This window comes from Scyliorhinus torazame, chromosome 5, assembly GCF_047496885.1.
Source record: "Scyliorhinus torazame isolate Kashiwa2021f chromosome 5, sScyTor2.1, whole genome shotgun sequence".
Classification (NCBI taxonomy): domain Eukaryota; kingdom Metazoa; phylum Chordata; class Chondrichthyes; order Carcharhiniformes; family Scyliorhinidae; genus Scyliorhinus; species Scyliorhinus torazame.
The window spans coordinates 242169571-242194619 of NC_092711.1; the positions used below are offsets into that span (position 1 = coordinate 242169571).

At 49.9% G+C, this 25049-nt stretch overlaps 1 protein-coding gene across 5 annotated transcripts in view; it reads right to left on the reverse strand.

Moving 5' to 3' along the window:
* Positions 1 to 25049, reverse strand: part of dacha (dachshund a) — a 589340-nt gene that overhangs the window by 219741 nt on the left and 344550 nt on the right. For 4 of the 5 annotated variants that reach the window (XM_072505220.1, XM_072505221.1, XM_072505218.1 and 1 more), the window contains exon 3: positions 19913 to 20044. The exons of the other annotated variant lie outside the window; for it this stretch is intronic. In XM_072505220.1, coding sequence (XP_072361321.1) covers positions 19913 to 20044 — 132 coding nt within the window. The remainder of the gene's footprint in view (positions 1 to 19912; positions 20045 to 25049) is intronic. 5 annotated transcript variants of the gene reach the window in all.

Sequence of the window (25049 nt, forward strand, 5' to 3'; positions counted from 1 at the left end):
GTTCAAGCTCCAAAATGGTTCAAATTGAAGTGAAAAATGACATGTTCTCACACTGTGACGATGATGCTTTGTTCCTGCTCATCCTCCCGTCCTACTCTGCGAAGTTCAGTATGGTTGACCAAGTCATCCTCATCCAATACCTCTCCTGGACGTAGCAGTGTATCTCCAACATTGGCTTCCCTATTTTCTGAGCACCTTGAGCTCTAGAGCACCACAAGGACCGGCCCTTAGTCCTGTCTTTTACCTGATTCACATGCCGTCCCATAGTGTTGACATCCATAATCTTGAGGTCAGCGTCTATATAAGCAGATGATACTCAGTTCCTCCTCTGCATGTCCTTTTTCTTCCCTTTGACTACCTCATGACTGATTGTCATTCTATATTGTAGGCTCTGTTAGGTGACCAGAATGGAGATAATTTCCTGGTTTATCCCGGTCTTTTTTATTACAGTTATGCTATATTTGCTAACCTTTGGTTTTCTGGCAAAACCTTTCACAGAATTAATTCAAATCATAGTCAGAGCCTGTAACTTCTGCATTAACTTTTTCAGCATCCTCAGGTCAGTCAGGTCCCCATGGTTCATCCACATTAAATGTAAATAATTTTATTTAGTCCCATGAGCCCTAATAACACCCACATTTGGTGATCATTCAATCCCGAGGTCCATTTCCTTTGTTAATACTAAGGCACAGTACGGGTGATTGTTTAAATATGATAATGTTGTTAAAAGACAGTGGGTTGGAGGGTCTGTAATTAAGACTCTCTCGTTTGTTCTGGAAAGTTAGCACGACCCAATTCAACTGGAAGATAACTAGTAAGGAGTGAAATACCGAAACTGTTTTAAAATTATTTTACGAGGGGACTTCCGGTGGTGGCAATGTGCTGAGTAGTTGCATAAAGTATGGCTCACCTCCAGAAACTTTCTTAGGTCCTTTTAATCTGGAAATCGACAACCAAACCAAACGCGCCCCCCTCCCCCACCCTCACCCAAAACAAACAACCACTCGAGGAATGCCCTCAAACCCACCAAGAAGCAGAAAAGATAGCAAGAGCGGCCAAGAGTGAGGAGAGAAAAACCCCAGACCTGCGGACATGGGAAGCAAAGCAGAACAAGACATAGCAGACCGAGAGGGATCGCCAATGCAAACACTGGCCTGACCACTGACGGTGCAGTGGATGGATGGAGCTCCCAGCACAAGAGCATCTAAAACTTAGGGAGTCCATTAAGGAGGATCCCATGGTGACCGTGAAGGTGGCCATGGTAATCGCTTTGGCCCCTTTCAAAGAGGCGCTGGAGAGGATGGAACGACATTTGGAGACCCAGGAGGCGACGCTGCAGAATTGAAAAGCGTGGCCACCGACTTGAGTGATTGGATTGTCTCACTTGAAACAGAAGTGGCAAGGGTGGTGGCGGCCCAGGGATTGCTCAAGGGGAAAGTGGAGGACCAGGAAAATAGATCCCACCGCTAGGACCTTATGATCGTCGGGCTACCTGAAGGCACAGAGGGCAGAAGCCCAATGGATTATGTAGCGCAGATGCTAGGAAAGTAGGTTGGGACAGAAAGCATCCCCAAGCCTCCAGAGATGGATAGGGCCCACAGGTCATTCCAATAAGGGTGCAAAACAGGAGAGCCACCAAGGGCAATCATTGCAAAGCTCCACATGTTCCAGGACAAGGAACGAACTTTGAACTGGGCGAGGATCACGCGGTCCTGCAAATGGGAAGGGAATATGATCTACATACATCAGGACATTGCGTCAATCTGGCCAAATGTCGAGCCGAGTTCAACGGAGCCAAGGCAGAGAGGACAGAGAGCGGTTCGAGATGCTGTACCAGGCAAGCCTCTGGGTGACATATGGCAAAAAGGGGTTCTACTTCAACACTCCGGGAGAAGCAGATCAATTCTTTAAGAAAAACTGGCTGGGAAGACAGCAGTAATGGACACACATGGACCGCTAACAATGTGCTTTTTCTTTTTTTAAATTATTATCTGGTTTGTCTTTTATGATCTCTGGAATGACCACCTGCACTTTGTGTGTGTGTGTGTGGGGGGGGGGGGGGGGTAAGCAGAGGGACACTGAAGTGAGAAGGTGGGGGGGGAGGTGGGTGGGGGGGGGGGGGGTGGGGGAGAGAGGAACAAATCAGGTGAAGGATAGGAGGAAACGCTCCCGGGGGTGCCACAGGACTGGTGAGCATGCGAGCGAGCACACAGAAGTAAGAGGAGGGGGGTGCTGTGGCGCAGCTCTCACGAGGGAGGGAGTGCCTGACAGAAAGGGAGGGGGGGTGTAAAACAACAGGTCGGGAGAAGGGCAAGGGAGGGGTGTTCACAGGGCCACGGAGAGGGGCGATTGGTGAGGATAGTAGGCCTCAATGGGGACCATGAAGGTGGCAAAGGTGGGGGTGGGGGGTAGGGTAGAATGCTGGTTATAGCAGGTCGAACGTGGGGATGGCCAGGAAAAAGAAGACAACGGTGGTCATCTTGGATGGCCCCCAGACAAAGGGAAACCCCGGATGAGTATGGCTGGCCCCACACGAGGGGTGGGCTGAAACCCCCCACTAGTATAGTCACCTGGAACGTCAAGGGACAATGGCCCAATGAAAAGATCCAGAGTCTTTACCCATCTGAAAAGTCTGAAGGCCGACATAATCTCCCCCCCAAGGGACACATCTGAGGGAGAAGGACCGACTGAGGGTAGGAAAGAGATGTACCAAGCATGCGATGGGACAAGGGCCTGGGAGGGCTGGTCATACTGCTCAGTAAGAGGACAACATTTATAGCGATGAATATGGTGACAGACCCAAGCGGATGGTATGTAATGGTTAGCGATGTCCTGGAAGGACACATGGAGGTTCACACAGATGAGGGAGAAAGAGTTCTCCTTCTTCTCCCAAGTACACAAAGCGTATTCCCGCATTGACGTCTTCGTAGTAGGGAACCCGGTGCTTCCAGGGGGTGGTAGGAGCGGAATATTTCACAATAGTAATCTCCGACCATGCTCCATACTACATGGATGTGAGGTTAGAACCGGGCCCACATGGATGAGCCGTTCTGTGAAAGAATGTCACAAGCCATTGATGGATATGTAACCTGCAACCAGAATGGGGAGGTCTCACCCTCCACATTCTGGGAGACACTGAAGGTGGTAATAAGGGGGACGATAATGTCATACAGGGCACATAGGAACAGGAAGAAGAGGGCAGCTAAGCAACAGTTGATCAACTCCATATTGGAGGTATATAGACTGCACTCCATGGTTCCTGGAGAGGAAAAAGTTAACAATAGAATTTGGCCTGCTGTCCACCAGGGAAAGCAGTTCACTAACTCCACCAGACCTTTTCTGAACATGGAGACAAGGCCAGGCACCTGCTGGCTCACCAGTTGAGAAAGCAGGCAACCATGAGGGAAATAGCGCAGGTGACAGACAGGAGCGACAAGCTAGTCACAGTGTCAGACAAGATCAATGAGGCCTTTGTGACTTTCTACTGGGAGCTGTACACCTCCGAGCCCCTGGAGGGGGCCTCGAAGATAAAACAATTCCTCGACGGACTGGACATATTAAATGTGAGGGAGGGAAAGAAACAGCGTCTGGAAGCGCCACGAGAACTGGGAATGTCATGGAGAGTATCAACTCCATGCAGTCGGGCTGAGCGGCATGGTGGCACAGTGGTTAGCACTGCTGCCTACTGTGCTGAGGACCCGGGTTCGAAACCGGCCCTCGGTCACTGTCTATATGGAGTTTGCCCATTCTCCCCGTGTCTGCATGGGTTTCACCCCCACAGCCCCAAAGATGTGCAGGTTAGGTGGATTGGCCACGCTAAATTACCCCTTAATTGGAAAAAAATTATAATTGGGTAGCCTAAATTTTTTTACAAACTCCATGCAGTCTGGCAAGACACCGGGTCTGGACCGATTCCCAGTGGACTTCTACAAATGATTTGCAACAGTCCTGGCCCCGCACCTGCGGGAGATGTTCAATGACTCACTATCGAGAGGGACCTGCCACCCAGGCTGGCACAGGTCTCGATTACCGATCCCTAAAAAAGACAAAGATCCGATGGAGTACAGGTCATACAGACCCATCTCACTCCTAACCACTGATACTAAAGGTCTGGCAAAGGCAGGCCCTAGCATGGCAACTGGAGAGTTGTGTGCCAGAGGTAGTGGTGGAAGATCAGACCGGTTTTGTCAGGCAGACAACTAACATCGAACATCAGGCACCTGCTGAACATGATCTTGATCCCACATTAGAAGTGACCATATCCCTAGAAGTTTGACTTAGCTGAATCAAAATACATCATGGAGGTACTGGAATGGTTTGGGTTTGAGCCAGGGTTCAGCTCGTGGGTGAAACTACTGCACAGCACTCCCATGGGGAGCGTATGGATGAACGCCACCAGCTCTGAATACTTCCGGTTGCACAGAGGCATGAGGCAGGGATGCCTGCTGTCCCTGCTGCTATTTGTACTGGCAATCAAGCCGCTGGCGATCGCCCTTAGAGAGGTGAAAGGGTAAAGAGGCATCCAAAGGGGAAATAGCAAGCGCAGAGTCTCAATCTATGCGGATGACCTGCTCCTTTACATCTCAAACCTCCTTGCCAGCATGGGAGGACCCACTCTCATTTCCCCAGCCAAGTACTCAAGAAGCCCAGTTCTGATGGCCACGCTGAGAATGTGGAACCAACTTAGAAACCACTTCAGTCTGTTCACAATGTTCACCATGGCCCCCCATCTGCAGAACCATAAATTCACCCCTACGACAATAGATGCCTCCTTTAAAAGGTGGAGACAGGACAAAGGGGTACTGAGGGTAGAGGACCTGTTTGGGTAGGCATGGAGATAGGGAGAGGACTCTGGATCGAAGCACTGTACAGGGCGAATACCACCTCCTCATGAGCAGGGCTGAGCCTAACGCAATTAAAGGTAGTTGTCATGATATTCAAACACACACATCATGATGGACACACTAACAGGCAAATCAGAGTACACAACACCACAACCAATCACAGACAAGAACACCAACCATATAAAAAGCACGAGCACGACACCTGGTGTTCAGTAGGTCTGGGGAGAAGGGAACAAGAAAAAGCTGTTAAAACACCACAAGCAGGGAACCCCCCACGTGCAGAGTGCAAAGACCAAACTGTAAATAGTAAGTTTAAATAAAGAAGCGTTGTACCATATGCAACTGTGTTGGCTCATCTGTGTGTCAGAACACCCAACACCACATGGTACAGGAGTGGATCGATACCTGCCTACTAACCTGCCATTCTGGACATGGACCACACCGGCAAACCGCAGCCGATGCAAGTCACGGGGAACCTAGGTACCAACTGGAAGCTCTACAGGCAGCGATTTGACCTGTACATCCGTGCCACCGAAAAACAGAATGTCTCGGATGACTCGAAGATTGCAATGCTCCTCTTCTACGCAGGTCCGCACGCAACCGACGTTTTCAACTCACTGGTGTTCGAAGAAGGCGAAAGCCAAGCCAAATATGACACGGTCATCCTCAAACTGGACCAGCACTTTCAAGTTGAAGTAAATGAAAGTTTTGAAAGATACCTCTTTCAGCAACGCCTGCAAGGTAAGGAGGAGCTTTTTCAACCCTTTTTGACGCACCTCCGGATTCTAGCGCAGTCCTGCGGTTACGGCACCACCACAGAGTCCATGATCAGGGACCAGATTGTTTTTGGCGTTGCCTCTAGTGGCCTACGCCAGCAGCTTCTTAAAATGAAAAGCCTCACCTTAGCGTCTGCTGTGGAAGCCTGTGTCCTCCACGAAAATGCTACCTGCCGTTTTGCCCGATTTCAGGCGTCCGAGTTGGCACGGAGGGGGTCCCCAGCCGTCGAATCGGCAAGCCAGGCCGCCCACGACGTCGAACGCATCCAGGCCGTCGATTACTTCCCGACCCACGGCCCGGACGACAGCGGCCGCTTCCCGCGCTTTTCGCGGTCTCCCGCGCAGGTGCGCGCCAAAAATAACGGCCACAACGAGGGACGCACTGCGCAGGCGCGCCCACCGCAAGATCGCACTGCGCATGCGCAGTGGCGCAACGAACGCCGTGACGTCATGACGTGCGGCAATTGTGGAGCTCTACATTTAAAAGGGCAATGTCCTGCAAAAAACCGACAGTGCCACAGATGTGCCACGATGGGCCACTACGCAGCCCACTGTCGTTCGGCTCAACCCATGGATCCCGCGCATCCTCGACAACCTCGCAGACGAGTCAGGACCGTCCAGCCCACGCATCAAGACTTCCAGTTAAGTGATGCAGATGACCAGGATGCCTTCCGAGTTTCCGTCATTGATGTCAACAAGGTCAATGCCATCAATCCAGCCGATGAGTGGTGTGCCACCCTGACGGTCAACCGATCTCGCGTCGCCTTCCGTCTGGACACCGGCGCATCCGCCAACCTGATTGCTTACTCTGCAGTCCAGGCCATGAAGGTCAAACCACCCATCACGCCATCCCGGCTCAAGATGGTTGACTATAACGGGAACGTCATCCCATCCATAGGATCTTGCCAGCTACAGGTGACTCACAAGAGGTACACGGCCACACTCCCCTTCGAAGTTGTCGGCTCATCAAAGGACTCGTTACTGGGCGCACAGGCGTGTAAGGTCCTTCACCTGGTACAGCGCATTATGTCTCTCTCTCCAGATGAGACATCCGACTTCCCGGATGCTGAGTTCCACGCAAATCTCCATTCCCTCCTTGCTCACAACCAGGAGGTTTTTGAAGGCATGGGGACATTGCCATACACGTACAAGATTCGACTCAGACCGGACGCCATCCCTGTCGTTCACGCACCTCGCAGGGTTCCTGCGCCACTCAAAGACCGCCTCAAGGCACAACTGCAGATTCTTCAGGACCAAGGGGTCCTATCCAGGGTCACGGAGCCCACGCCATGGGTCAGCTCCATGGTCTGTGTAAAGAAGCCCTCTGGCGAGCTCCGTATATGTATAGATCCAAAAGATCTGAATAACAATATCATGCGGGAACACCATCCCATCCCGAAACGAGAAGACCTCACCAGCGAGATGGCGCGAGCCAAAATATTCACTAAATTGGATGCGTCCAAAGGATTCTGGCAGATCCAACTGGACCCGGCCAGCCGAAGACTATGCACATTCAACACCCCTTTAGGCAGATTCTGCTACAACCGGATGCCATTCGGCATCATTTCGGCATCTGAAGTATTCCACCGCATTATGGAGCAGATGATGGAAGGCATCGAAGGGGTACGTGTATATGTGGACGATATCATCATTTGGTCCACCACTCCGCAGGAACACATGCATCGTCTACGACGTGTCTTTACCCGCATACGACAAAATGGCCTGCGTCTCAACCGTGCGAAGTGTGCCTTCGGCCAGACGGAGCTGAAATTCCTCGGGGACCACATCTCAAGGTCAGGGGTCCGTCCCGATGCAGACAAGGTTAGCGCCATCACAGCCATGCCACGACCGGCTGACAAGAAGGCTGTCTTAAGATTCCTGGGCATGGTCAACTTCCTTGGGAAGTTCATTCCCAACCTGGCTTCTCATACAACAAATATGCGCCATCTCGTAAAAAAATCGACAGAATTCAACTGGCACCAATCGCATCAGCGGGAATGGGAGGAGCTCAAGCACAAACTGGTCACGGCACCAGTGCTGGCCTTCTTTGACACGACGCGCCCTACAAAGATCTCAACAGACGCCAGCCAATCTGGTATTGGAGCGGTACTCCTGCAAAAAGACAGCACGTCATCATGGGCCCCGGTTGCGTATGCCTCACGAGCCATGACCCCTACCGAACAGCGCTACGCGCAAATCGAAAAAGAATGCCTGGGCTTGTTAACTGGACTGGACAAGTTCCACGACTATGTGTATGGCCTGCCACGATTTACGGTCGAAACTGACCACCGCCCCCTGGTCAACATCATTAACAAAGACCTGAACGACATGACTCCTCGCCTCCAGCGCATCTTACTTAAACTCAGGAGGTACGATTTTGAACTGATCTACACTCCGGGGAAGGAACTCATCGTGGCGGACACTCTTTCCCGAGCAGTGAGCACACCACCAGATGCGGAGGGGTTCGTGCGTCAAATTGAGGCACACGTAACTCTGACAGCAGCAAATCTGCCAGCTGATGATCCTAGTCTGGCCCACATACGCGCAGAGACGGCGACTGACCCCCTTCTGCAGCGAGTGATGCGCCACATGACGGAAGGGTGGCTAAAAGGGCAGTGCCCCCAGTTTTATAATGTGCGAGATGATCTCACCAACATAGACGGGGTCCTTATGAAATCACACAGGATCGTTATTCCGCACAGCGTGCGCCAGATGATTCTTCATCAACTACACGAAGGCCACTTGGGCGTCGAAAAATGCAGACGAAGGGCCCGGGAGGCGGTATATTGGCCGGGTATTAATGAAGACATAGCCAACATGGTGCTCAACTGCACAACCTGTCAGAGGTTTCAGCCGGCGCAACCTCCGGAAACACTTCTACCACACGAGATGGTGACGTCCCCCTGGGCGAAGGTGGGTGTTGACCTATTTCACGCGCTAGGCAGAGATTACATTGTTATTATAGACTACTTCTCAAACTACCCGGAAGTCATGCCTCTCCATGATCTGATGTCGTCCGCAGTCATTGGGGCCTGCAAGGAAACATTTGCTCGCTATGGCATTCCAAGGACTGTCATGTCAGACAATGGACCTTGTTTTGCCAGCCGTGAATGGTCGTCCTTTGCCGCAGCATATGGTTTCACTCATGTGACGTCCAGCCCTCTGCATCCACAATCGAACGGGAAGGCTGAAAAGGGTGTCCACATCGCCAAGCGGCTCCTGTGCAAGGCGGCTGCTGCCGGATCGGACTTTAACCTTGCCTTGCTGGCCTATCGATCGGCCCCGTTATCCACGGGTCTCTCGCCAGCGCAGCTACTAATGGGTCGCTCCCTCAGGACGACGGTACCGTCCATCCTGGCACCAACGACAGACCATGAGGCGGTTCTTCGGAACATGCAACTGCAGCGTGATCGCCAGAAAAGTCGGTACGACACACGAGCGACGGACCTGCCCCCCCTGTCCTCCGGAGACAAAGTACGCGTCCATCAACCGTATGGTGGCTGGTCAGCACCGGCCGAAGTCCTCCGACAAGTGGCTCCCCGCTCGTTCCTGGTTCGCATGCCGGATGGTTCCGTGCGTCGCCGCAATCGGCGCGCCCTTCGCCGACTTCCACGCTCACAGCCACACAGCACGCACACGCCAGATCCTCAACAGGCTTCCGAGGATGACTTTGTGGAGCTGCCGCACATCACGCCCTTTCCGTCGCCGCCTATGGCCAGGCCTGCACAGCAGCCGGTGGTTCTTGATCCACCCTTGAGGCGGTCAACCCGAACTCGTCGCAAGCCCATTAGACTGGACTTATAATACAGTTCATATGTTTAACAAGTTGCACAATTTTACATGATAACCTGTTGTTGTTTATCGTTCCAGAGGTCGTCTGACTGGACAACTGTTCAAGTTTTTTTTTTTCTCTTCTTCTCTCGTTCGCATTTATGTTATGTTATGGTACAACTTGGCTCATGTGACGCACCCGACATCGCCCCATGTACATAGTTCCGTCATATGCACATGCTGCACACGACACACACACACTCCTAGATGCACTCACGACACGATCATATTTATCACCACGTAGGCACATATCTTCGTAAAAAGGGGGGATGTCATGATATTCAAACACACACATCATGATGGACACACTAACAGGCAAATCAGAGTACACAACACCACAACCAATCACAGACAAGAACACCAACCATATAAAAAGCACGAGCACGACACCTGGTGTTCAGTAGGTCTGGGGAGAAGGGAACAAGAAAGAGCTGTTAAAACACCACAAGCAGGGAACCCCCCACGTGCAGAGTGCAAAGACCAAACTGTAAATAGTAAGTTTAAATAAAGAAGCGTTGTACCATATGCAACTGTGTTGGCTCATCTGTGTGTCAGAACACCCAACACCACAGTCGTGAACAGGGCGCACTTGACCAGAACACGCATGAGTGGGTTCTTCCTGGAGGTGGAGGACAAATGTGAAGGGTGCCAGGGAGGCCCAACCAACCACACCTACATGTTCGGGTCAGCAACACCACTCAAAGCCGCAGACTGGCTGTCCTACTTAGCAGAATTCCTTAAATTGGAAAAAAATAAAATTTGCCATTTGAGGATGATAAGAAGGCTTCCAAAACACGTGGCGACTATTCACCGCCTATTCCAAGACTTGTTGTGGCCAGCAACAAAGTGGGGAGGGGGGAGTAGGGGAGGGAGGGGAGGACCGAAACGGACAACAGAAGGAGAAAAGAAAGGGGGATGGGGGGGGGGGGGGCACCGTGGCAGGGAGGATGGGAGGGGGGGGGAAGAGGGTGGGGACATCAAGCAAAACACAGGCCAAGCAAGGAGCCAGAAGGGACAAGTAGCGGGGGCACAACGCACAACAGCAAAAGCAAGGCACACCCAGCTGACGCCAATCCCACCCATGTACATAATTAAAACAGTACGGTTGTAGCAACTGTCCACCGGGGGCACAAAAATAGGGGTCTCACACCTGAACATATATTAGTCTTGGATGTATACCTATTTGTTGCGTATTTTTTCCTTTTCATATACACAATTTTGTAGATTCCTTTTGTGATATTCCTGTTGAATGTTATTATAAATAAATGTAAAACCAATAAAAATATATTTAAAAAATTATTTTATGAGAAGTCCCTGTTGGTATGTGAGAGTTTGCATCCTTAACGGACAATTCATTGGCATTACTAACTGCAATGGGTATGATATGCATTTATTTCTATTTGTTAATCATAACTGATCAGAAGTTGAATGACTAAAATCCTTTCTCCTTGATCGAGCTAAGTAATTGCGATCCTCAATAGGTTAACCTGGCTGCAAATTTACCACCTGACCCACATACACAGCTCATTCTTGGGCTCTGCTTGTGCCCTGTAGCATCCAGTGAATTTATATTGATCTGGTGCCTCCAAAATGCTCTTCATTGTTTGATACTAACCAGAGAGCATAAAATAGAACAATCAGATTTATAACAGGTTAACTCATTACAGATTACAAAATGTGCTCCTACTTTCCACCCATCTATTCAGCTTGTTTTTTACTTTAAATAAACGTATTATCATTGGATAAGATAGTCTAAAGCCATACTCCGCAAACCACGGGAACACAGTGGTTAGCACTGTTGCCTCGCAGTGCCAGGGACCCGGCTTTGATTCCCGGCTTGGGTCACTGCTTGTGTTGAGTCTGCACGTTCTCCTCGTGTCTGTGTGAATGTCCTCCGGGTGCTCTGGTTTCCTCCCATAAGTCCTGAAAGACGTGCCTGTTAGGTGACATTCTGAATTCTCCCTCAGTGAACCCTACCAGGCGTCGTAGTGTGACGACTAGGGGATTTTCACAGTAACTTCATTGCAGTGTTAATGTAAGCCTACTTGTGACACTAATTTTAAAAAATTTAAACCCCATGATTATCCACTGCAAGTGCAACACTTAACTGGAGGCTTTGTTTTATTGCAATAAAGGCAACTAGGATGTAATAAAATTATAACTGGAGGAGCTTAATTTGCTCCTCTGGCAAACAGCAAATAAACTCCTCCATTGTGTGTCTCTGAAAATAATTTGAGATTGCTTATGCAATCTGTTTCCAACCAAACTCCGATAAAGAACATTGTTAGTGTGGCAATGAGATATGGAACTTTACACCAAGCTCTGCACTTACGGCAGGTAGCAGGATCAATGAACTAACTATTTTGTGTAAACTTGCACACCAGTCTGAATGCTTTATGGATTACAAAGCACAGGCAGCAATAAATTGAAAGCAATTTACTAAAACAATAAAGCATGGTATTTTGAATTTGGAGTACAGCAGAATTGTAACAGGTTGTTAGTCATCAGGGAATGGCAGTGCAGAATCATGCAGAATCCATTAAATAAAGATCAAGACTACTACAGTTGAAGTAAAAACTACTCAAGGCTGAGTTTCCTCGCCAATCCATTGAACACTCAAACAGATACTGTTCAATGAGCTGCACTGTTTAACACAAAGGAGGATGATCTGTAACTGATGGTGAAATTAATCAAAATAGTAGGTTTGAGAACTATTGGAATAATTTGTACTTGGTGCTCAGAATATATCAGATAATATAAATTATTAACCATTTTCCTGATGCTGTAATTCATTGGCCTGGATGGTCCTTGAAGTCAAAAGCTGAAACCGGGAAGATGTCTGGTTCCCATTTTTGCATGGCGATGGAGATCTTGTAGGTTTTACATTTCCAATTATCAATACTATTTGCATTATGCTACTATGGGAACGATCTACCAGCCACGCTGCGTCTTAAAAGCAGTGCGTCGTGGCACAACGTGGCCAGTAAATGGCAGGAGACCTCGGGATCTACACGGCTCACCACGCCTTGCAGGATCTAATGCGATCTCGCGATACGTCGCAATGTGAAGCCCACCCATTGTGGGTGAGATCTCTTTTTGACAAATCTCCATATTAAAGCGAGACAGCTAGTCTCACTCTAATATGCAGTTCTCAAACATAACCAAGGAGTTGGTATCTTTGCCTTGAAGACCTCTGGCAGAGTGCCGTTCAGTACTGGTTCTCTACAAACGGGGACCAGATGGAACGGCACCCGTGGCAGTCTCCCAGGGGATTGGAGGATCCCAGTTGCATGCCCATTGGGCAGGGTGATACCCTGGCACCGCTGGTGCCACCTGGTCACCCTGGCACTGCCAGCGTGACACCCTGATAGTGCCACCAGGGTGCCAGACTGGCAATGCCAAGGTGCCAAGCTGGCATTTTTGATCGGGCTGGGGGGTGCCCTATGCAGGTATGAGAGTGGCCTGGGGACCACCTTACAGTGAGTTGGTCTTGGGGGTAGTTCGACGGTCACATGGCTTGAGAGAACAGGGCGCCATTTAAAAATGGTGTCCCGATCTCTCCCTGCACTGAGGAGGTTTGGCGAACGGGGCTCCCCAGTGCAGGGAACAGGATTATTTCCCCACTGAGGCCCCATTTCTAACTGGAATCACTTTAGTGTGGTGTTTCTCGGCACTGCGAGCGCCGGGAAACACGCGGCTAAACGCACTCGCTTTGGGACATAGTTCCCATTTGCTTCAGTCACTCCCTATATTGCTATATTACATTGAATTTAGCCTTAATTCGGTGCCACTCAATGCAAAAGCCAATTCAAAATCAACTTACATCTTATTTAGTGTGGCAAATGAGAATTGATTCTAGCCCTACCAAGTCCACCATTTGCCTGACTATGATACATTGGAAATTTGGGTTCTACCACCTTTCTCCTGAAGCAGTTGTGTTCAGCAATCAGGTTGGCAAGTTCCACTTGCCATTCATCACTTGAACCTCCCCATGGCTGGCTCACATTCCTGTGCAACAGTTTGTCCTCTTACACACTTTGCTGCAAAGGGATGTAGTTAAGAAATTAAGCCCAAAACAACTAGTGTGAGCGCACATGTACGTGTCTGTGAACATGTGGAATTTCTTTCTCATTTCCAACTTTCCCCAGGATTTTATGGAAATACATATTTGCTCATGTGCATACTTTACACATGGCTTTTACAGAACTTAAGTGTTGACGCCGACTGAGAATTTGTGGATATTTACGTGTACAACTGAAAAACCGGCACTGCGCCTTGACCGGTCCCGCTACCGTTGAAGGGCTAGCACCAGTGCTGCATGAAACAGACTTGATTCCACTGAAAAATGGTGTGGGATATGCCGGGTCCCTGATCAACACCTGGGAGGCTGACAAGCTGCAGCCGCGCATTACATTACAGTCCCCACACACTTATCCCTGGTTGACACTGGTTGTGCTGGAGCCCGCCCATACAGCTGATGGGCGGCTGTGGCCAGAGGGCACCCAGGGGAGTGCCCTGGGGGTACACCTAAAGGACCCGTGGCACTAGGTTAAAAGTGGGCTGTTAGTGGTGTGCGCAGCTGCATGGCTGCCTTGCCGGCTGCGGCAATGGTGTTCCGTGTACCCTGACCCCACAGCCCACCTCCTGACCAACCCCGACTACTCCCCCCAGCCCTGGCAGAGCCCCCTGGCCAGTGGCACAACTGTCAGCACACTATGGCCATGTTGGACACTTTCCGTACCCCCTCTCCTTCGGCAGTCGCCATGCCTGTTCCACGATTTTTAAAAGCAGAAGTGAACCACGCCATCAGGAACTCAGCCCATCGGAGACAGAGAATCACGGAAGCCTCGGAGAGTACTGGGTCGGGCCCGCTAATGACATGCAAACAGTGCCTACTGTACATGCGGAGTGAAACGCATTGACGCCATTTTCGAGGTAAGGGGGAATCGCGATTTGGCATTAAATCGGCACTGCCTGCGATTTTGGTGGCGGAAGCTATTCTCCGTCAAATCGCATTTCCCGATTCGGCGTTGGCTAATGGAGAATCCCGCCTCTTATGAATGCAATTCCTTTTGCACCTCAGGAAGGTCCAATACCCGAGAGGGGGTCAATTGCAGGGTTTAACGGCGAGGGCAACCGTTTATATTATATTTTAAGGAATTGGTCACTGTTAGCTGATAGAGGGGGGAGGGGAGCAATGGGGGAGAGGGTTGGTTTACTAGGTTAATGCTTTTGTTTTTTCAGTTTATTGGTGTTGTTTTGGATTTTTTGTACTTTTTGTATTTTTTTTACTATAAAATGACAAAAGTTTAATAGAAATATATATTTTTTAAATGAATGCAATTCTGTTTGCATTATTTTATACCGTGGAGTAGTGCTGTAACAAGCAAGTATTTTTGATGGTGATAGCTTTATTCAGCCAATTCCTATGCAGTAGACGATAGAATACCACAAGGCAGCCCAGTGGGTGTAGCCGCTTAGGCAGCAGCAGGCATTTTTCGCTACCTGTCAGCTTGGAATAGTTAAGCTCTAAAATCAATAGCAGCTAATTAGAATGTGCCTTCCACATAACTGTACAGTAGTTTACTTAAATATATATGCTTAATGGTACATGAGTGAAGACAGAAGGAATGGTTTGTATTCTACCTTGCTTTAGCCCCATGAAAAAACTTTGTTATAAACTGCTTACTACCTGCCAAATGCAGCAGTACTTTACCTTATTCAATGATGGAATGACACAAATGATGCATCAATATTCCCACTGTCACCATGATATTTGTTTTTCAATTTAATCTGATCCTCACAATTAAAATTTGTTTTAAAATCGCATTTTTATTCATTCCAAATCTCCTCAATGTCCACATCTCACCCCTCTTCAGTTCTTCCAATGTCAATTCTGCTTTCTTTACATGATGACTGCAGACTATTTTCTCCTGAATCTCCGGTATCTATCTCTATCTACCCACTGTCTCTGTTTTTGCTCATTTGACTGCCTTTACAATATATGCAGGCCGGGATTCTCCGATCCCGCACCGGGTCAGAGCATCGCCGGGGGGGGCACGAATCCCGCCATGCCACTCCGACGATGGGCCGCCGATTGTCCGGTGACCGGAGAATCATGCCAATCGCGCCAACGTGGTCGCTGTGGCGCTGGTTGGGGGCTGTTGAAAAGCGCCCCCCCCCCCTCCACAATTCTCTGCGCTTGACGGGCCGTGTGCGCGCCGAGTTCCGCCGGCGTTGTTTACGGATGGTACTACCCGGCGGGACCGCGCCGTTCTGGATGCGAGGGCTGTCTGGTGGGGGGGTGGGGGGGAGCCGACTCCGGGGGGGGGGGGGGGCCTCCACGGTGGCCAGGCAACTGATCGGCGGGCTTATTCCAGGGGGGCCTATGTTCCTCCGCGCTGCGCCCCTGTAGTGCTCCGCCATGTTGCCCACGGGCCAGCGCGCATGCGCGGACCCGGGCCAGCCGTGGCATGCGCATGCACAGACCTGCGCCAGCCGTGGCACACCGGCTTTCGGCGCCAGAGCAGCGGACAGTACCCCGGCGCCAATCTAACCCCCTAGGAAGGTGTGAATGCCTGGGCCTGGAGGCCCGTTGACGAGGACGTCGTTCACGCCGGTTTTGACGCCAGCGTCAACACTTGCCGCGCCGGTTTTGACGCCAGCGTCAATACTTGGCCGGGATTTCGGAGAATCCCGGCCGCAATCTTTAGCCAGCTCCTCAATCTATTCTCAGAGACTCTTTAGTCTCTCACCTATTTCTTCAGTTTCTACTACCTTCACTTCTCAGTTTCTCAACTATTTCCATGCTCTTGGCTTAAAGCTTCATCCCCTGACTTTTTCAAGAATCTGGGGAAAATCCCCCAGTCCCACACGTCGGGGGAAATCATCATCGTGGGCGGGATTCTCCGACCACCCGGCGGGTCGGAGACTCGCCGGGGGGGGGGGGGGGGCAGCGTAAATCCCGCCCGGCCGCCCCACAATATTCTCTGGGCCCCCAAAAATCCCGTCGACATGCATCGCACCGTGCGCCTCGGAGAATGTCGAGGACTGGCGCGACGCAACGGGCCCCGGGGCCGCCCCAATTCTCCGGGCCGGGTGGGCCGAAGTACCGTCACGCTGGCGTAAATCAAACCACCTATTTAACAACGTCAACCAGTCATGCTGGCAACAGTCGCGACCATGCAGCCCATGGCACCTGGCTGCGGGGGGTGGAGGGGGAGGGAGGGGGAGGGAGGGGGGGGGGGAAGAGGGGGGGCAATGGTGACATGTCGTCTATCCCCCCCCCACCTCCACCCCCTGCAGGCCGCTATGTTTGGACATCACCCAGCGATGTTGGCCGCCGTGGCGGGAGCCGAGCTTCTACATGTTGCCCTGGGGGAGCTTGAGCAGGAGCGTGCCGCAGGGAGGCGGCGGAGGCTGCCCAGGCTGGAGGGCCGCCCGCATGACAGGACGAGGAGGAGGAGGTGATGCCATGGCGACAGAGACACGAGGAGGCCCCGTGTGTAGGTCAAGGTTACGGTGGCCCTGAACATCTATGCCATGGGGTCATTCCAGGTGCCGAGTGGGGACTGTCCGGCATCTCGCAGGCATCGGTGCACCGGTACATCCGTGCAGTGACAGACGCCTTTTATGCCATTGCAGACCGCTACATCTAGTTCCCTGTGCACCGGGCCAGCCAGGATGTCCGGGCAGCGGGCTTCGCTGCCGTGGCCAGGGTGCCCATGGTCTAGGGGGCGTTCGATGGGATGCACGCCGCTGTGCGGCCACCTGTGGATAACAGGGTCGTGTTCGCGAATAGGAAGGGGACCTATTCCATGAACGTGCAGGTGTTCTGTGACCACCGCATGAGGATCCTGCACGTCTGCGCCCGGTACCCGGGCAGTGTACATGACTCATTCGTATTGGCGCAGTCTTTCATCCCCACCATGTTCGAGGGATGCCTCCCCCCGGCTGAGGGATTGGTTGCTGGGTGACAGGGGTTACCCGTTGCGGTCGTGGCTGATGACGCCTGTACGGAGGCCACAGACTGACGCGGTGAACCGTTACAACGATGCCCATGCAGCAACCAGGGGTATGATAGAGAGGTGCTTTGGGCTGCTGAAGATGCGCTTCAGGTGCCTGGACCGCTCTGGAGGGGCCCTCCAGTACCCGGCTGTTAGGGTCGGCCGCATCGTTGTGGTCTGCTGCACCCTGCACAATATAGCCCAGCAGAGGGTCGATGTGCTGAAGGCAGCGAAGGGGAAGGGGAGGAACAGCAAGACGAGGCGCAGACCTCCCCAGATGAAGAGGATGGGGGCAATGGTCAGGACAGACTGGGTGGACATGGACGGGAGGCTGCCCACCGTTACTGGCTGGGCCAGCGGGCACGGGACAGGCTGATAGCCGCCCGGTTCATGGACTAGGGGGGCATGGGAATCACCGAGTATGGGCACAGACTGCACACCATGGCATCAGTCTCCCACCCAACACCAACCACCCTCACCCCACCCACCCAACACCAACCACCCTCACCCCACCCACCCAACACTAACCACCCACACCCCACCCACATTTACACCACCCCTCCATTGCACATCCACCTGCGGCACAACGCGCCGGGCTCCCACGGTCGCCGGTGGAAGCGTGTCTATTGCAGGCCATGGAGGGTGATGACAACCCGCCTTCAATGAGCTTTGGGCTCTATATCGTTGGACAATATCTGACCCATGGCCACAGTACCACCCTCTACCCGGACCGTCCCCGCATGCGGCAGTGACACTGCAGCACACGGACCCGTCATCTGCCCGGGGGGATGGCGAGGGCGACTCGGGTGGAGGGGGGGACACACTCACCTGAGGCCGACCTCTCACAGACCCACTGGCGCTCACCTCACACTACACCCCCGCACGCATCAGACAGAGCACAAAGGCAGCTTTTGTAGGTGTGAAAGTGATTTTAATAACAAACAGTTCATACATGTGCCCAAGCCCCAGAACTAATCTGTGCCCTGCACCGTGCCAACTTACTCAGTGTCTAATTGTTTGGTCTTAGTGATTCCCCAGACGGTGCAGCAGAATTGAAGGTGGACTCCTGTGATTCCTGCCCTGTGACTTGGGACCCGTTTGGCGGCTGTTTCCTGGGGCGGCCCGGCCTAGATGGGCCAGGCTGCAGCTTGGGTGACTGGGATGGCAAGTTGCCAGCCTGTCCTGCCCTTTGCCCACCCAATGCACCTGGGGTGGAAGGGGGGGGGAGTCCAAGGTGTTGCGGTGTTCCGGGACCTCCTCCTCCATCGGGGTGCCCGATAGCCCCTGGGTCTCTACATGGGTCGGGGATGCGAACGGACCGAGCACCCGATGGGGAAGGGGGGAATATGGGGGAAGGGGGGATGGGGGCAAGGGGTGATATGGGGGAAGGGGGGATATGGGGGATGGGGGGATATGGGGGAAGGGGGAATATGGGGGAAGGGGAAATGGGGGATATGGGGGAAGGGAGGATATGGGGGGATATCGGGTAAGGGGGATATGGGGGAAGGGGGGATTTGGGGAAAAAGGAAAGGGGGGAGGCAGTGGGGGGCCTCACTTGGCGCTGCGCGGCGGATGGCCATTTTGCTGGGTCTGCGAAGGGGGGTGCGTCCTTTGTGCAGTGACGCCACGCAGCGTCACTGACGGCGCACACGTCCGTGATGGGTGACGCCATCGCGAATGGCGTCACGCTGCTACTAGCCCATTCCTGGCTGTTGAATTCGCGACATTTCGGGGACCTGACGCCGGAGCGATTCGCGCCGTGCTGCTGGCCTGCTTTAAAAGCCAGCTATTTAGCCCAGTGTGCTAAACCAGCCCCCCCCAAAAAGGAAGGAAGGAAGACATTTTTAGGAATTAATATTTGAAGAAATTTCGAGGAACAATTTTTATTACGTGCAAGAGTGAGGATCCACAGTTTTGTCTGTTCTCCTTCTGGGCCTCCAAGGTTGATTGACATGTCAGGACCATAAATTATCCTTGGTGTTATATGATAAAAAAGCAGCCCTATCTATTTGCAATGAGTTCCATTCGTACTTACATTTTTAAGTTCAGCAATTTCATGAGACCCATGGGGAGGTTGACTACAAGCTCCAGGATTTGAAAGGTTAAGGGTGGAATTGAATAAATCATTCAGCATTCTGGCAATTTACCTTGTATCTCTTCCTTGCCGCAAATATCTGTGTTGTTCTTTAATACACTAATAGCAGCAAATGCCATGAGCTTGAGTTCACTTTTGCAGCAGATTCTGGGCCACTGACTTTGTTTTGAGAGCAAGATTTTGCAAAGTAGTAGATTTTGTGGGGGGTGGATACAGCTGCCATGGTGACACTGTTATATGAAGGCAGTGTTGTAATATTGACAAAATTGTGTAAAATATCTGATGATAACTATTCATGGCAAACTAACTCCAAATGACTTATGTCTTTGAGTAGCTTATACTTACAGACTGGGAACTCACCTGTGCTAGAATTCAGTTCTTCATTCTCAGACTCAGTGCCATTTTGACTACCATTACCATGGAGATTATTCATTGTTGCAAGTTTCAGCTTTTGTAACTTCATCGCTTCAGCCATAGCTGCAGCAGTTAAACCTAGCAAACAAATGATTAAGATAACATGTCACTATTTAAAAGACACTGATTCTGTTATTATAGTGTGGAAGATTGTCAAAATATATTGCACCTGGAAGTGATAAGTGCCATCCACTTAAGAGTTAATAATGAAATGCTATCTGGAAGATGTAAAACTGCACTTAATATTCCAACAGTTTTAAGTTTATGTGTTGCAGTTTATGTGCACATCAATGCAAAAACTATGGTATAATTCATTGAACCAGACCAACAATCTAACTCCTAAATCCTTGGACCATGTATAATATAGGTTCCTCCTAAAGCATTCCATTTCCAATTAGAAAACACAAGTTAAAATGCATGTCTTCTCTGACTATCATATCCATCCATCCCTAAAAGCAGCTTCATCATTTTTATTCTGATTCTCGGGCGTGTGGCAAAATTATATGGATGGAAAATGAGGGTCATTCCACACTACTCCGTTAAGTAAAGAATCGCATTGTATGTATCCATGACCATTTACTCGATCATCACATAGTTTTGTAGAGAGGCGAAAATAGAAATAATTTATAGATTTTTTTTCCCAAATAAAATGAATGAGATGAAAAGTTTCTGATGAAGTCACAATTGAAGATGTGACTCCTAGGGAATAAATTCAACTTTAGTCATAAAATAAGTGGGATAAATTCACCATTCTCTCTTCCCCAATGCATCTATTGGAGAAAAACCTGTAAAAACCATGGACGGGATTCTCCGGCCGAGCCCGCGCAGCTCGGAAATTCGTGCCCGAGGTCAATGGACCTTTTGATGTTCCGCGTCCCGCCCATGGCGATCTTGCGGCAGGCGCAGCAGAAGGGGCCCCATATACCAGTACCAGGGAAATGCTTGAATAAAGTACAGTGAACTGTTTCATAATAAAGTATTAATGATTATATCATGATGCACTTAGAAGGAATAACAAGAAATGAGTATGGTGTGTGTCTAACAATTAACTGGTCATAATTAACAAATATTAATTATTAAATCCAATTGTTCCCAAAACAAGAATTGTGAACAACTTTGGAGAATAGGCAGACACCATGACTGGTATTGAGGATGGTGGTGGCCCAACATCTGCCACCAAAATTTGGGGGCACCACCGCCAACCTTATCTCTGGGAGCCCCAAGAAAATAAGGTCCCTATTTGTCATTAGTTTCCCATTTGAGGGCCTCAATTGGTGTCCAGGAAGAAGTCCGCTCGCTGGCTTTCCCACCCCAGGCTTAGTCAGAGAGCAGTAGGAAGGCAACAGAATCTCTACTCCACACCCACCCTCCCGAATACATGGCCCCTTCCTGCCTCCAAACTCACTCATACGGGGGTATTAAATTCTGCCCCAGATTTTGTTCTTTCCTCCATTGCAACAGTGACTACAGGGGCAATTTTCAGCCCGCCGTCAGAGAGAGAATGGGAACACGGACGAAAAATTGGAATTCTCTCTGGAGAGATCACTTTCCTGATTTTCAACACCCGTCATGGGTGACGTCACAAGGTTCACACCCACAAAGGGCGAGAATCTTATTTTAATGGATCTGGATACATTTAAATATCATTCCCAGCACCCAAATCCACCCCCCCACCCCCCGGCTGTGTGATTCCTCCTCATTGAATATTCAAACCTTGTTGAGGTGACGTCAAATTGGCAAGGCTTACAACAGCTTTTTAAAATAAGATTCAGTCAAGCGGATCCCTCCAGAAGCACAAAGGTGGGCAGTACTAGGAGGCAGTGCCAGGGGTCGGCGCTCGTGGGAGCCCCATTGGGAGGTGGGGTTCTAGTTATGTGTGATGGAGGGGGACGAGATTGCGGGCATTGAGGGGGAAACCTGCAGGGATGGGAGAAGCAGGCAGTCAGGGGGTATTACCGGCAATACTTTGTGGTGGTGCAGGGTGGGAGGGGAGGGGGTGGGGGGGGGGGGGGGGGGGGGAGGAAGGGGGGGGGGGGAAGAGATCCTTCGTGGGGGGTGGGAGATCCCTTAATGATTGTCATGGGGCGGGTGAGAGACTACAATGATTGTCCAGGGATGAGGGGGCCCCAATACCTCTGTGGTGGTTGGGGAGGGGGGGGGGGGGGAAGAGTTCCATTTCAGTGCTGATCGGAACACCCCTGAAAGATAGCGCCCCGATCGCTGTGGAGACAGGTGCTTGCTCTATCAAGCCCACCCCACCAAAGTGACCACATAAACCACGCCCAATCATTGGGCTGTGCAGCTGGAGAGCTACACTCTGGTTTCCAATCTGAGCCTGACACTTTGGTAAAATATGTTAAGAGTCTGCCCTATATTTCAAAACCACTTCATTGGCTGTAAAGCACTTTGAGATGCCTGATGAATGGTGTTATATAAATGCAAGTCTTTCTTTCAGCTCTTGGATTTAAAAATTACACAAAGTCAAAAAGAAAGATTTTTCAATAATATAATTTTTAATTAGGCATGGCATTTTTTCTTTTTGTTTTCTGAGCAGAGGTTAAATGTAAAAACTCTATTAAATGTTGGAAACAAGTTCATGAGCAACTTTAAATAGAAAGGACTGGTTAATATTCTAGGTGTAGGTCCTTCATCGGAAGTGGGAACAATTATCGTTCTTTACTCCTTATAGATGTCGATGCACCGTGCAGCCCTTTAAAATTTTCTTTCAACTTTCCAACATTTGCAATATTATCTTTATTTATCAAAACATTTGACATGAACTATGAATTCAATGTTTTTCATTTGATGATTCGCCAAATTTACTCTAAGTTTCTTGCATGGTAATTTGTCAAATTAACTGCTCATCCACCATGGAAATGAAAACCAATTGATAGCATATTACTTTAGCTCCTACAGGCTCTCAGTATCTGAAAATTAATATAAACCTTTGTTCCTTGTTCCAGCATTTAACAAATTGTCCACTTGGACAGATAATTAGGCGGGTGTGTATAATGACGGGTAATACTTTTTTAAAGTCTTAAACATTAACTTATGTTAATGATTTGTTTGGAGTTTTGCAAGAGTACTGACATTGCAACTGATGGCTTGTCTATTATACTCAACCTCCACAACAATGTGTAATCTCAACACAAGTTTATGAATTATTTTAAAATGATATTTATATTCATTTACTTGATATTTGCACTGTAAAGTTCTGATAAATATCCAACTCCTTGCAAAGAAATGTTGGCCTTGGATTAAACTGACAAAAAGGTCACTTTAATTGCTTTCCACAGGAGTCTATTTAATCATTCATTCAATAATTTAATGTAAGCAAAAAACAAAGACAACTGCTACAAAAGCACATTGTACATGAAAGTGATTAGACTTCTAAAGTATGTTGCTATCTGTAGGTGAGATTTGGCAAACATTGTAGTGTGGACAAAGTAATGATTTTCCATTATAATGCTGAGTAGAGTGCTGCTGCATTTGACAGGTGGTGTCATAGTTCCCTTTATGCCCACAGATTTTGATGCACATTTGGCCCAGTCTACTTGCATCTAACTCATAAATCCAATAATGATCAAGAGCAATATCCTGCGGATGTTGGGAATCTGAAATGACCACAGAAGAGGTTGAGAAGATGCTGGAGTATTCAATGGGTCTGGCAGCATCTGTGGAGAGAATACTAGGGAGTTGGTGCTTCAGGTTAACCAGCAGTTCTGATGAAAAGTCAACAACCTGAAACACTAACTCTATTTCTCTCTTCCCAGATGCTGCCAGACCTGCTGAGTATTTCCAGTGCTTTGTTTTATCATCAAGTCCAAGGATATGGTATGGTCAATGGTGTTGATGTGTGTTAAGTGAGTTGGTTCAACGTTGACTGCAACTGGATGCAATGAAACTAGAAACAGGCTTCTGACACAGGAGATGGTCCAACACTGTTTTATTGAACTTGCTGATTGCTGTACATAGTCTGCTGTGAGTTGACACTCTATCAATCCAACTGATAACCTCCTACTGGCTTGACCAGACTAGCTCTCTACCTCATGGTGATAGTGCTCACTGGCTTGTGCACTCTTACTATCTCAGTAGCTGTGTCCTGTGAGAGAGAGAGAGAGTCTTAATGCCCTGTGGGCTTTATAGTGGTGGTGTCCTGTCTGGTGATTGGTTGTTCTGTGTCGTGTGTGTTCATTGGTTATCCTGTGTGTCAATCACTGCCTGTCTGCATCTCATTATATACATGAGTGGATATTATGATAGGTGTCAGATTTCCGTTGTTGCGGGGGACAAACATACACCACAAGAAAGTAACACCAGGGCACACAGAGGGAACTATAGAATAATGGGTGCGACGCTGGAGGCAATACTGGTTGAGGTGGGTCAGAGGAGAGCTGCCATAGTCCCACAGCAAGGGCCAGGAGACCCTCAAGCTCCACCCTCGGAAGGGAATGGGAGCAGGTGACCAGGGTGGTCAAGATCCCATAGTTTGAAACTGAGAAGCTGGCAGCAGTGCCAGTCTAATGATCTCGTATGAGTGGTCAATGCCAGAGTGAACGCCTCTTCAGAACACATCTCCCACCCAGCACTCCACCAGCCACTCACACTGTTCATTGCACCAGACCTTCATCACTCCAGTCAGCACTCCTTGGCACTCAGGACTCTCACCTTGGGCAGCACGGTGGCACAATGCCTAGCACTGCTGCCTCACAGCGCAAGGGACTCGGGTTCAATTCCAGCTTTGGGAGACTGTCTGTGTGGAGTTCTCACCCAATACATTCTCACACCTCTCCCAATACATCTGCATACTTGTAGCTTTGACAAGCACATCATCCAAACTCGGTGCAGCACAATCACAGGCATTCTTCCCTCTATCTTGCAGGACAAAGTGATACGTATCCGCAGGGAACATACAGAACTGGTGGGAAACAAAGACACCTGCATCAACTGAGCACTATGGAGGAGATGGTGGAACTGGCTGTGACAGGGCCCACAGCATCCAATGAGTATTAAGAACATTGAGGAAGATGGCATCTTCTCGCCATCCTGCTATCTCGTATGATGAACAAGTTGCTTCCCACCC